The sequence below is a fragment of the Scomber japonicus genome, chromosome 17 (assembly GCF_027409825.1).
Source record: "Scomber japonicus isolate fScoJap1 chromosome 17, fScoJap1.pri, whole genome shotgun sequence".
NCBI classification, from domain to species: Eukaryota; Metazoa; Chordata; class Actinopteri; order Scombriformes; family Scombridae; genus Scomber; species Scomber japonicus.
The window spans coordinates 27,016,286-27,029,215 of NC_070594.1; the positions used below are offsets into that span (position 1 = coordinate 27,016,286).

The 12,930-nt window shown below is 41.2% G+C and overlaps 1 protein-coding gene across 1 annotated transcript; it reads right to left on the reverse strand.

The window, feature by feature from the left end:
• Positions 1–1,018: 1,018 nt before the first annotated feature.
• On the reverse strand, positions 1,019–12,355 carry casp8ap2 (caspase 8 associated protein 2). The gene is made up of 11 exons (XM_053336742.1): positions 12,065–12,355; positions 10,503–10,574; positions 9,946–10,020; positions 9,678–9,775; positions 8,681–8,755; positions 8,205–8,320; positions 7,966–8,070; positions 5,645–7,872; positions 1,975–4,738; positions 1,746–1,845; positions 1,019–1,659 (listed from the first exon to the last, which is right to left on the reverse strand). The coding sequence occupies exons 2-11, from the start codon at positions 10,534–10,536 to the stop codon at positions 1,597–1,599; spliced, it is 5,658 nt and encodes a 1,885-aa protein (XP_053192717.1). The 5' UTR covers positions 10,537–10,574; positions 12,065–12,355; the 3' UTR covers positions 1,019–1,596.
• Positions 12,356–12,930: the final 575 nt, after the last annotated feature.

The following is a 12,930-nucleotide window of genomic DNA, read 5'->3' on the forward strand; positions in this document are numbered from 1 at the left end:
GCACAAAGACAGCTCTATAAAGAAATGTTTTCCCAGTTTCCTGTGGAAGAATGTGGCTAGTCTGTAGAGTCCTGATGTCAGCCTTATCCAACAGCCTCAGGATGAGCTGGAAAGCAGGCTGAAACAGACCTCATCACCCCACATCAGTGTCTGACCTGCAAGTAACTGCAGCCAGGTTCCAACATCTGAAACCAGCATAGTGGAGGCTGTTATAGAAGCAGATGTCTAATTATGATGTCCACTTACTGTTAGCCAAACAGTGCATTTCTAGGAACTATTGAATCTTTATATATTAATGTAGAATGACTGTGACCTTAGTCTCTAGTGTTGCATGATTTTGTAATAAATGATACATTTAGTCAGAAAGTGGAATATGATACATACTGTCCTCCACTTCATGTCATGGCTGATCTGATGAGTTACAAATGCCACCCCTAGGCACTGGCCTCAATTTCAATACTTTGTGGGCCACTTTATAAATATTTTTGTCATGGTGTATTCAGTATATTGTGCCACTAACAGCTTATCTTCCATTTGTCCTAACCAGTGTAGGAGGTTTACTCCCCAAATCTACCATGAATGTTTTACACAGACTATAATCAATAATAATTCAACAAAGACACAAACATAAATAAATAAAACTTTATTTTCAGTAAAGAATTATATACAATATTCACAATATTGCATTCCATGCTATTTATAAGCAATATGATGATTCAAACAAAAGGTCATGGAGGCCCATGGATAAAAGTTTTAAATTTGTATTAACAGAGGTAACTGTCCTGTCCTGTACATGAACTGGACATGTAAACATTGTAACCTTCAAACATATCAATCACCCACCCCCTCCCCCTCCTCTTCATATAATTCCATTAAAATAAGAGAAAAAACACAGAATTGTAATAAAATGGCCCCTCTCAGTATCAGTCCCCTCCCATAGCTCACAATCTAGTGATTGGTGATGCTTCAAGTTGGGTAATGCTAGGAACTAAGCAAGTCCGTTGATTTAAGAGGAGCCCTGGAGTCTGGAATTATCCTCGCTCAAAGGTTTGAGAAGTTTAGGACCAGATGTACAATGAAGTTCAGTTGTTGGGACCAAGATATTTGAAACTTTTCATAAGTTTTATGCCTAAGAGGAAAAAACTTCAGTAAGGAGCCAACATCTATAACGACAATTATATAGTACCAATACTAAAGTGGTGACTGCTACCAGGAAGTGCATTAACAGTAACAGTTGTCCAGATGTTTGCAGGATGTATCACTGTTCAAATCAGTGTTATCACTCATAATTGTCGATTTCATATTTTTCACACTTTTAATTATTTTTCAAACAGATACAATCAATCAGTTCAACATCTAAAACAAAATACCGTTACCACTGTCTGAAGTTATTCTGAGGTATTTTCATTTGACTTAACCGACCTTGAACAAACAGCTTGGCTAAATAAGCTGTTTGTATTTCTATCCAGCTGACAGTCAGAGCGTGCAGGGCTTCACCTCTTCCTGCACCGTGTCACATGAACCTGCCTGTATTGTTTTACAGTGTGTGTAAAACTATTTGCAGAACAAAACATCAAGCAGATACAGTCGGTGAGATCAGGCCTCCGTCTTCCCCTGCTTCTTAAAAAGCTTCATGAGCTGGTGAAATCTGTGAGCGATCTGAGAAAAGACAGCGTGTCAGTCAGTGTATTTTCCTCCAGTGCAGCACATACAGTCACACACTGCAGCTACAGCTAGGAACTTACCTGCTCTGATGGTTTATCCAGCTTTTCAGAGAGGGCAGAGAAAGTTTCACGTGAAGCACCTTTTGTTTTCAGGTCGATAAGAATAGCACGATCTTCATCTCTGGAACAAATAATACACAAAATGAACTTTTACAGGAGAACTTTACTAATACTTGTGTACAGATTGGACAAACTGCAGAGCTGAAATGCTGAGTCAACTGACAGAAAGTTAATCTGCAACTCTACTGACCTGGTCCACGCTATCACCACTTCGCCTTTTTTCTTGATGATGTTCTTGGCGTAGAGACTGTTGGGGGACACAGGTGAAAGTGAGGATTTGGAGTCGACATCATCTCTCTTTGAGTCAGGCACCATCTCTTCCACACTCTCCTCCTCCTTTCTGGACCGCTTAGCTTTTGGTTTCTCTGGGTGCCTCTTCCGTTTTCGTCCTTTCTCGTGAACACTGTGGTCTTTCTCTTCAATGGTGAGACTTCTCTCCGACTCTGACACCTCTGTTTCTCTCTCTGAGTCTGAAACACGTGACAATGATACTTTGCTCCTTTGATTTGTTTCGGGGCTTTCAGCAGGATTATGCAGACTATTTAACGCAGCAGCTTTCGAGCGATTGATCGTTTTTTGTGACTTGGACAAAGTTTTTGAGGGACTTTGTTGACTTGGTTTGTGCTGTGTTGGACTTGCACTCTCAGCAGTTGTGAGTGGAAGACTTTCTCTTGTGGTTTCCTCGCTGACCCGCCCAAATGAACGATCAGAGCGTTGAGCAACATTGTGCGAACTTTTCTCTGAGGGAGTTCTTTTAGACCGAGTTTTTGGCGATTCAGCCAAAAAACAGCCTTTTGAGGTACTTTGTTGAGCTGACGTATCTTCTTTTTTGTGGAATGGATCCTTAGTTAGTGTTAAACTTTTATCTTCAGTGAGATATGTATCGGCACCAGTGGCAGTCTGGAGCGTCCCAGAGTGCTGGGTGAGGACAGAGACATTGTTCTCTGAGGACATAACATTGCAGGGACTGGTACTTTTTCGTGACTCGTCCGACAAATCAGCTATTGCCGGACTTCCCTGTGTTGCAACGTCGTGCTGCTCTTCTTCTGTTAGTGTCTGACTTAAGCTGTCGTCGGCAGTGATGGTGACATCTGCAACCGGGGTCGCCTGACGGATCTTCAGAATGAAATGATCGTTGGATTTCTCCATCACCAGCGCCTGCATGGGCAAGTCCGGCTTGAACCTGAAAGGTATGGCGGCCACGCTGCTGCTGGATCCGCAGCTGGAGTCGTCCGTGTCCAGGGCGAGGTGGATGTCCTGTTCCGAAGCATCTTCGCCGTCCATCAGAGCGTCCTCGCTTATGTGCGCGCTCAGGACGCTGTCTGGGGTGGACATAATGGTCATGCTAGACGGCTGTAGGAAGCTGAGGTGGCTGTCAGACTTGAGGGGTGATGGTATGGTGAGGGAGACTGCCAGGTCTTCAGCTAGAATGGAGTAACACCTCTGTGCAGCCAGGCTGGACCGACTATCTGTTGGCACCTCTAACAAGCAGCTTTCATCAAATAAAGCCGGGTTCAGCGGGACCTGGTCTTTGGTCCGTGGGGACGACATCTTGCGAGGTGAAATACTCGACCATGTGGCAACGAGTTTAGAGGGAGTGTCGAATTTGTTTGGGGAAAGCAGTTTAGATGGAGAGTCAAATTTAGATGGAGTGGTTATGCTAATGAGTCTTTCTCCATCTTTCCTTGGAGTACTGAGGGACCAGGTGGCGTTGTCTGCAGTGATTGCACTGGTTTCTAGCAAGTCGGATCCTTGCAGGAGGCACTTAAAAATTTCTCCCATTTGAGAGTCTCTCACCAGGTTGAACGTTAAACTGGAAGCTTGCTGTTCGGTGAGCAGCTCAAAGTCCGTTTTGTCAAGCAGAGAGACATTTTGAGAGACGACCAATGAAGCCATGTGGTTTTTCTCTGGAGTTGAAGGAATTTTATGTGGACGTAGGTCGACCAATGCTTGTGTATTATTTGGTGGACGCCGGTCAGCATTACCGTCTTTCTCTACATGAGTCATTCTAATGTCTTTGCCTCTGCTTCCGAGGCCTGTTCTGTAAGGCACAACAGCACCAGGCTTGATTCGACTGGCTGGAGGAGACTGTACATCCTTCTGTTGACAGTGTGGCTTCTTCGCAGGAGGTGGTCTCGACACTTTATCGTTTCCGCCGCCCCTCTTGTCCTCAGCATGACCTCTGGCTGGATTGCAAAGGCTCTTCAGTGTTGTGTCAATATCCTTGAACAAATAGTCAACTTGAACATCTACAAAGTCCCACAACTTCTGCTTCAGATCCACTGCTTGCTGTTCAAAGATGCGTTTCACAATGCCATTATTTGCTACTTTGCTGAAGACAGAAGCGACCAGCTTCTTCAGCTTGGATTTAAGCTCGCCAGCCTGACTGCATATCTGACCGAAATGGGCACCGTCCACAAATTCTAAAAAAGACTCCTGAAAATTGTCCATCACGCCATAGAAGCTCTTCCTAGGGAAGGTTTTATGAAGCTTCATGTACTTTTTGCGGATTTCAGAGCGAACCAACTTAAATGTCTCCATTACTTCTTCTATAGTGGAAAAAGAAGCTTTGGTCGCTGCAGGGCAAACTGTTTTAAAACGACTCTTGCTGGCGCTAGACGGACTTGGCGTTGATGCTTCAGCCTTTTCATTCATTTCTTTCGAAGTAACACATCTCTCTTCAGATTTCCCCTTTAACAGAGACTTGGGTTTATTTCTGATAGGTCGTGTTAACTTTGCCCTCTTGCTTGCAGGAGCAGGAGAAACTGCAGTCGCATCATCGCTTTCACTTAAAATTTCTCCTTCTTCCAGCTCAGTGTCAGAGAGATTTGAAGGCATGTCAGATAGCTTGTCCAGGTTTTGCGCTTCTTGTTGTGATGGGGAACCTGGGTATTTGTTTTCTTTGTTTACGTCTAACTTCTTTGAGTTGATGTCAGCAGGTGTATTGGAGAAATCTGCGTAGGCAAGAAGAGAAAAGATGTTATATAGTAGAGCTGGGTTCTTCATTTGAATGATCCCATATGGATTCAAAACATCTGGAGATCAATCTTTTAATGTGTGCTTTTCCTGTGATTGTGTTAGTATCGCATTTGCCAGCCTTTGGTTCTTTTCACAACGAGAGCTTGTGGTCAGATCGAGTGTGTCAATTTAAAAAACATGAAGGCAGAGCTGGACAAAAACAAAGCACTGTAGTATGTAAGATGTCTCAAAGGTGAAATACTGTGCCAATACTCACTACATGTATAAGATGTAGACTTGCACTATATTGTGTTCATGCCAAATAGGGGTCAATTCATCATATAAACATTAACATTTTTAATAATGCACCAAGTAGAAGGTTTCATGTGAAATTTACAGTCTAAGTTCTCTCAAAGTCTCTTTCATATACAAGCAAACCGTACTGTAACTGAAATATGCCTGACCAAATCAATATTTCATTGATATCAAATTGTAATTTGCCTGTAATTACCTCCTTGGTTTTTATGTATTGGGACATACTGATGTTAGTTACATAATGTAAGAGGCATTATCAAGCTGGATGTCTAAATCTGACTACACAATCCCCAAAAATGTTGTTATTATTATTATGCTGTTTATTTCAGAAAATGACTATTGGCGGATACATTTTTATCTGAATTTTGAAACCCTAAAATAAAAATTAAATATCAGGATGAGACGTTTTCAGAGTCCTCTCCAACTGGACTAAAAAAACACAGGTTTGAAAACATTGTAAGATAGATATGAAAATGAAGTCATTCAGTTTCAACCATTACCAAAGGATAAGTCTTAAAATACATATTGGCACAACAAAAACACATAAAAGACTTTAAAAAGCTGCTTAACTATCAAGCCAACATTACCTTTTTGAAGACTTTTGACATGACCGGGCTTGCCATGAACATGGAGATGATTTCTCTTGGTTATCCGTATGGGGCTCCTCAGTGGACTTATGGCATCAGGCATCCTTTTCAGACTGCTCAGTGTGCGCATCATGGAGTCCTCGTCATGAAATAATGGTATCGAACTGGAAGGCTCGACTTTACTCTCGTGACTCTTCCCTGGACTGAAGCTCTTCTTGGGTGTGAATGCGAGGTCGCTGTGCTTCTCTGGCAATGCCGTCTCCTCTGTTGTACTGCTGACTTTTGACACACCGATACAGCCGGTGGAGGAGCTGGGCTCAGCTGCGATGCTACTGCTGTCATTAGTATCTTCATTTGATCTTGTTAGCACGTAAATAGCTTCAGGTAGACTCAGCCCTTCTTGGGGAACTGATTCCAGGCTTATTGTACTAGATACGGCATCTGCATCTTTAGGACCATCTGGCACGTGACAAGCATCTTTCTTATGGGAGGAACTGGATGAAGCAGGGGGACACAGTCCTTGCTGGGAGTCTACAGATAGGATAGTGGAAGAAATGTGCTGACTTTTGGGTTTGGCCTCGTCCGTAATGTCTTCAGCGACAGGTGTTCCCCCTCCTTCTGATGGGACTACATCTTCTGTGACTAAATCCAGAGAGAGGCTCTGCTGTACTGCACTTTTAGAAAGTTCTACACTTGAATCAAGTACAACAGATTCTGAGACAGTAACAGACTGATCAGTACTATTTCCACGGTTGACCTTTCGTAAAGAATTTCTTGTGCGTCGTTCGTCAGTACTTCCAGATGTTTCATTGAGACCATTGGCAGCCTCTGGTTGGCCAGATCCATCTACCTTGCTGCTTGGCACCAATTTAGCTTTATCCACATGGTTGGTTGTATCCTCAACTGTTTCTTTTGGAGAACTACTCTCTGGTGATCTTGGAGTGACATGTGCAGTCACCTGGTTGTTTGCAGTATCAAGAGGGTGGTTAAGTGCTGAGGCTGAATGGTCTTCAAGCTGCTCCACAGGTGTTTCTGTCTGGATCTTGACCTTTTCTTGGACATCTTCAGCACACTTCTCAGGCGTCCTTTCAGAAGTTAGAGTTTTGTTGAGATCAGAAGGCTCTGCACCAGCTTCCAACCTGCCTTCTAACTCACTGCTCTCTACTTCATCGATGACACACATGTCTTCAACAGCAGGCTGTGAACCCTCCTCATCTGCTCCGTCTTCTAGATCCTTGTCCACTAGTGTGAGCTCATCCTGGGTGCCATCGATGGGCAATGATGGCTTCTTAATTGGTGAAAGGGTTAGATTCAAGGTTTCCATGAAACACAGTTTCCTGTTTGGAATACTTTCCTCTGTTGAGCTTTTATTGGCTGTATTTGGGTCTTCAGATAATCTTTGTAAGGACTTGTGGGTCTTCTCCGGTCTTTCCTTGCTATGGACATCACCTTTAGCATGGTCTGATTCTTTTGATCTCTGTCTTTCACGTTCTCTGCTGGTCTCTGGCACAGTGCTCCTCTTATGCTTCCTGCTAATTTCGTCTTCACGTCGCCGCTCTTCCTTCCTCTGATGATCCTTCGAAAGTTTATCCCCTTCCTGCTCTTTGGAGGACTCTCTGTGGCGGTCAGGATGTTGATTTGAAGAAGACTTCTTCCGCTCCTTTGAGTCTGACCGTAAGCTGTGTCCATCACTCAACTTGATTTTTCTACGCTCTCGGCTGTAGGCCTCTTTAGAACTGTGAGCTTTACCATGTTCAGAGTCTGATGTGACCACTTTGGGTTTATCTTGTCTCCTTTCTCGACTTTTCCCTTTTGAGTCTTCGGAGGACCCTGCAGTATGTGAAATCTCTGGCGGAGGGCTTTTAGTCCTCTCTGACCTATGATGCCCCTCTGTGCTTTGGTAGTTCCTGCTTTTTAATGACCTGGAATCATATCTCCTCCCTGTGTCTTTGTCTGTCTTGTGAAACCTGTTTTTCTCAGAGGTATAACAGTCCTTGTTGGGATCTGAACCAGTTCTGTGTTTCCTGTCCGTTTCTTTTTGCTTGGACTTGTGTTTGTCCAACTCACTATGTCGGGCTGATGAGCTGCTGCTGGATTTGCTGACAGAGTGCGTATCAGAAGAGGCTTTTGAAGCTCTGGTCTCAATACAAGAGCCGCCGACTTGGTTGGAGGAACTATCAGTGTCCTTTCTGGATGGTTGAGGGCGATCCTTTGAATGATGATGCTCCCTGGGAGGTGAAGTCGGTAGAGGTGGAGGAGGCGGAGGAGCACTGGATGGTGGTGGAGGAGGTGGTGGTGGTGGTGGAGGAGGTGGATGATTTAATGGAGGAGGTGGCCTACTCGTGGAGCTGCTTGAGGAGGTCCGATGGGAGGAACTTTGATGCAGGTTATTTGTACGAGACTGATGATGAGAACCTGTCTCTGACCTGTGGAGAACAGTTTTAATAATCAATTAGTCAATTAGGAATTGTATCTTGATTCTTATCTTCAATCTTAGCTGATTAATTCGCATTTTACTGGTTACAGTTATCATCTGTATTATTTGCATATTAACACTTACCGTTGGTTCAACCTCTGAATTTCAGCATCTTTTCGTGTCACCTCCTGTCTAGCTGTTCGTAAAAGTGCAGAGATGTTCTTTTTCAAGCGGTAGTTCTCAGTGTTCAGCCCTGTGTTCTATAAAAAACAAAAAACAAAAAGATTGGTTTTGACAGGGAATCAAATAAAAAACATTTTTAGACAGCTATGATGAAGCTAAGGATATATAAGAAGGACGGCAATTCGGGGGTTCAGACTGGGTCTTAAGGGTTAGGGTTAGGGTTTAGGTGCAGTTTAAAGTAAGGGTTGGATTTGGCATTTAGTTGTTGAGGTTAAGGTAAGGGGCTGAACAATGTTTTATTTAAATGAGCGTCCTCACAAGGATAAAAACAATGTTTAAAACAATATAAAATAATCAACCATATTTACTTGTGTATGGAGTATTGAAGAAACAATCCATCATTTAAACAGCTAAAAAATAAGGAAATTGAAACAAACCTGCAACTCCATCAGCTCCAGTCTCCTACGCAGCTCTTTGATTTGGTTTTGAGCTGCTTGGAATCTGGACTTCAACTGCAAACACAATTAAAAAAGCACTGTGAGACGGCTGGACAGCAGATAGCAGCCTCCTGCATTTTATTAAAACGTGATGATTTCAGAACCTCCATGGGAGCACTGCAACATGTAAATGGTTATAACCCTTTTATATATAAATGCTTACTGTAGCTGCTCTCTAGCTGCTTTTCCCCTTAGATGTAGGTCTGCAACTGTAGATACTTACACATCACTACCAAACCACACATATATGACAGACATTACAAGACATTCATGGCAAAAAAAGGAAAAGCTTGTCGGCTAAAAAGGCTGAACCTGGATCAGTTTCTGATTTCAGTCTGAATACCTACTAAGACAGGTGTTATAATACTCTACCTCATATACAACCATTTGTGACCTGAGTGACAAAACTCAGTCAGGTCCAACAGCTGATGAAGAGCGTCAAACTGGCTTGAGAGGTCAGATAAAGCATGTGTAGAGCCTTTGTTAACCTTAGTTTGAATAATACAACAACCTGTGACCTAAATTCCCATTCAAATACCTCTCAGACGGATAAAATCTGAATTTATTGATCAGAGAAAAAGATGCCAGCAAAATGATTCTCACTGTGTTTTATAACAAGTATAAACAAAGACCAATAATGTCATAAAATTGAAATGGGAAAAGAACAGAGAGAAACCCTAAACATGTGCAATATCCTGTAGAAGCTCTATACTCACTATCATAACTCACATTCACCCATTTATATAACAGCTATACAGTGTTCAATCTGCAAAAGATCCAGATTGGGAACAAACTGCAGAACCAAACAAAAACAGGCACGTTGATGTCTGAACACCAACAGTAAACAAACACAGGTTTGTGTCACAGCTCACCTTCAATATAAAATGCATATTTGAACAACAGTGAGAATGGAAGCATGCAAAACCTGACAACTGACCTCACTGTAAGAGGACTCCTTGCTCTGCAGCTCCTCTGTTACTATTTCTTCATATAGATCCATCGAGTCCTTCACAGGAGGAGTTGGCGGAGGCTTCTCTGCAATTAATAAAAATAAGACAAGGAATAAGATCATTTTAGTTCATCTTTCACTCACATTTATAAAGTCAGGATCACTGTTGATCAAAGAAATCAGGGCAGGATTTTGTTCTATTATTAGCAGTAATATGAAGCACATCAAATGGAACTATTTCAAAAAGGACTTTTACCTGCATGGCTGCCGTGCCCCACTTCCAGCCCATCGTAGATATCCACAGAATCTTCACTGACATTGGGCGCAAAGACTGTGGAGATAATAAATGTAGATCATCAGACATGTACAGCTGGAATCATGCAAGTCTTAATGCTATATTTTTCGACGCTACAGTTTTTGTTTCACTATGGGTATTTTTTAAGGTGCTATACACCACAGTTTATTACCCCTTGAAATCAGACACTTAGATCAAACTGTCAAAACTACATATAGGGCACTATGTAGTAAAGAGGGGTTTATTTTGGCATAATATAATGTGTGTCATTTTACACCATATTTTTAAAACTGTTTCATCTGTATCAATGATGTACATTTTGGAGCTGCATCTTCAAATATTTCACAATTTGAAGGTTCTTTTTAAGATTCATTTTAGTTTTCTGACAGCAGTTATTGCACGATTGGAGAACTGGATTGAAACCACTGCTTGGGCCACTGGTAAAGTCATCTACACTGGACTTTATATGATATAACATCCTTATTGCAGAACACAAATTAAATATAACATATACTTACAACCAGTTTCATCATTGATGTCAATGTTCTCCATTCTTCCAAATATCTCTGACCCACCTTATTAAGGAGTACCTGAAAACAAAAGAAAATCAATAGTTATTAAGAGACGACAGAACATAATGCCTGTGATGTTTATATTTATATTGTTTATATTGAAAACAAAGGCAAAATACAATCATCAGGACACAAATCACATTCATCCACAGTTACTTTTAGAACGATGAAGTCATCTTAAAAGAAGCATTCCACCATTTATTTTTTTTTTTACATATAAGCTCAGTATATTAATTATTGTTAGTCCAACTAATTCTATGAAAACAGTTGTAGACTGTAAGCTGTGACTCTAGAAGAAGAGCTTTATGATGAGCTGTATCTCAAGTGATCTATGCTTTTCTCTTGGGCTTGGACACCACGCATGTATAATAGAAAGCCCACGTTACAAACAAGTTTGAAAGACATGACTGACGACAGGCTGAATTGTGGGAATTGTATGATTCAGAGTTTCTGGAGCTTGACCTATAATAGGAGCTAAAATTTAGGATGTCTCCACTATTGGAACTTCAATTTTAACCGTTGTTATTTTAAACTCTCTCATAACTGCAACCAACTTCAATGTCCCTTACGACTTTAGTTAAACACGCCTAATATTTGCAGTCAGCATCATACTATGAGACAACAGAAATTTGCCAAACGTCAGACATTCTGCCATACTGTTACCATGGTAGCCCTGTAATATATCTGGCTGGCTACAGCCATTGTGGGCAATGGTGCAAAGCAATGAGCAGGACTGCTTTATGGCACTATAAGATTTTTAAGTGATTTTTGCATCAATGTAATGAATCAGGTATTTTATGTGCTATTAGTTGTCCTTCATGTTTGGTTGTTCTACTCAAGAACCATTCTCAACTGATTTCCCCAGAAAATGTACAACATCACTGTACTATAAAATGACACATGCAGCAATAGATTTGATCCATACTCCTGTAAATACTAGTTAACACTACAATGAGGCAGACATAGTGTAGTGTTGACTGTAGAGGACAGGCTCGGGTTTCTGTGTGCTAGCTGCAGCTCTTTTGTTCACTGCTGAGCAATAAAGCCTTCCAACAAAAGAGTGGGACAGAGAGAAATAAAGACAGTTTTACTAAGTTTTACATCTACTTCACTTCGTCTTATCCTAAACTCTGAAACTCCTCATAATGAAGCAGATGTAATAAAACAGAATGGTAGACAAAACTAACTGGAACTATGCGTTCCCATTTTCTTGAAGGACATTTGACCTACATTTTTGAGCTAACACAAATCTCAGAGACGCGCTTATATAATATAGAATATAATCATGACATATATTTATAGAGTAAGAGAGGCCTGAGTAACGGTTAATTGCTTATACTTTGCCACATATATAGATAGAAGTTTGTAGTTAACCGGCAACAAACTAAAGTCAGATGTTATTAAATGCATATTGAACGTACAAATGTAACGTTATTACCATCTATCAAATAGCTTACACATGATTAAAAGGACATGAGAATAGATTAGCTATGAATAGGTTGACTTACGTGTTTGCGTATTGTTGAAGGTCCTCTTATTGTTTACAACTGTAATGTCGCGCCAAGACTTCATTGCACAGGAAGTAACGACATTTTCCCGCGCTGTGTCACCGCCTAGCAGCCATGGGGTACGCTGCTCCTCGAGGTTCTAATAACACGGTTCAAACAGGAGTGAATCGTTAAAGAACACCCACTGTACCCAGACCCAGAGGTTTATTCAAACGTTCCCGGTCGGCCTGCCGTCAGTGGGCAGGGATGAAAGCGTTACAGTGCAGCAGCGACGGGACAAAGTTGAGGGGCTCTCTCTCGCGGAAGAGTGTCGCTCGCGCTATGCCGGAGTCGCCGTCCGCGTGCGTCATCACCGCGTGACGTCAGGAAGGGAGGGGGGTGCAAAAAGAGAGTTTTTGTCCTTAATATCAAAAAGATAAAATAAGATGAGATGAGATATTTCTTTATTAGTCCCACAATGGGGAAAATTTCATTATCACAGCAGCAAGTGGACAGTAAGATAGAATATAAGAGCAGCAATAAGAAAAGAATATGAACAATAATAATAATAAGTACAAAAGCAATAAAAACAATAATAGTAAAAATATATAATAAAAATAATCGTAACAATGTCTACAAGAGTAGTGGTATTAAGTGGTAATATACTAGAGGCGATTCTTATTGCACAGATTAAGTTAAATAAATATATATGTATATTCCTGATCATGTTATTATTAATTGAAATAAAATTATTTTGCGTCTCTACAAAATATAACAAATAAGAAAATCTATTATGAAATTTTCTGAATTTTTTTGTCATAAGTGACAAAAGTCTGTCACTTATACCTTTACTCTTTCTTTCTTTCTTTCTTTCTTTCTTTCTTTCT

Excerpts from the sequence above, each read along its gene's own strand:
- casp8ap2 (XM_053336742.1), bottom strand. The coding sequence starts at position 10,536 with ATGGAGAACATTGACATCAATGATGAAACTGGTT. Across the intron at positions 8,756-9,677 it reads AGGAGTCCTCTTACAGTGAG|TTGAAGTCCAGATTCCAAGC; the intron begins GTCAGTTGTCAG and ends TTGTGTTTGCAG. Across the intron at positions 8,071-8,204 it reads ATTCAGAGGTTGAACCAACG|GTCAGAGACAGGTTCTCATC; the intron begins GTAAGTGTTAAT and ends TGTTCTCCACAG.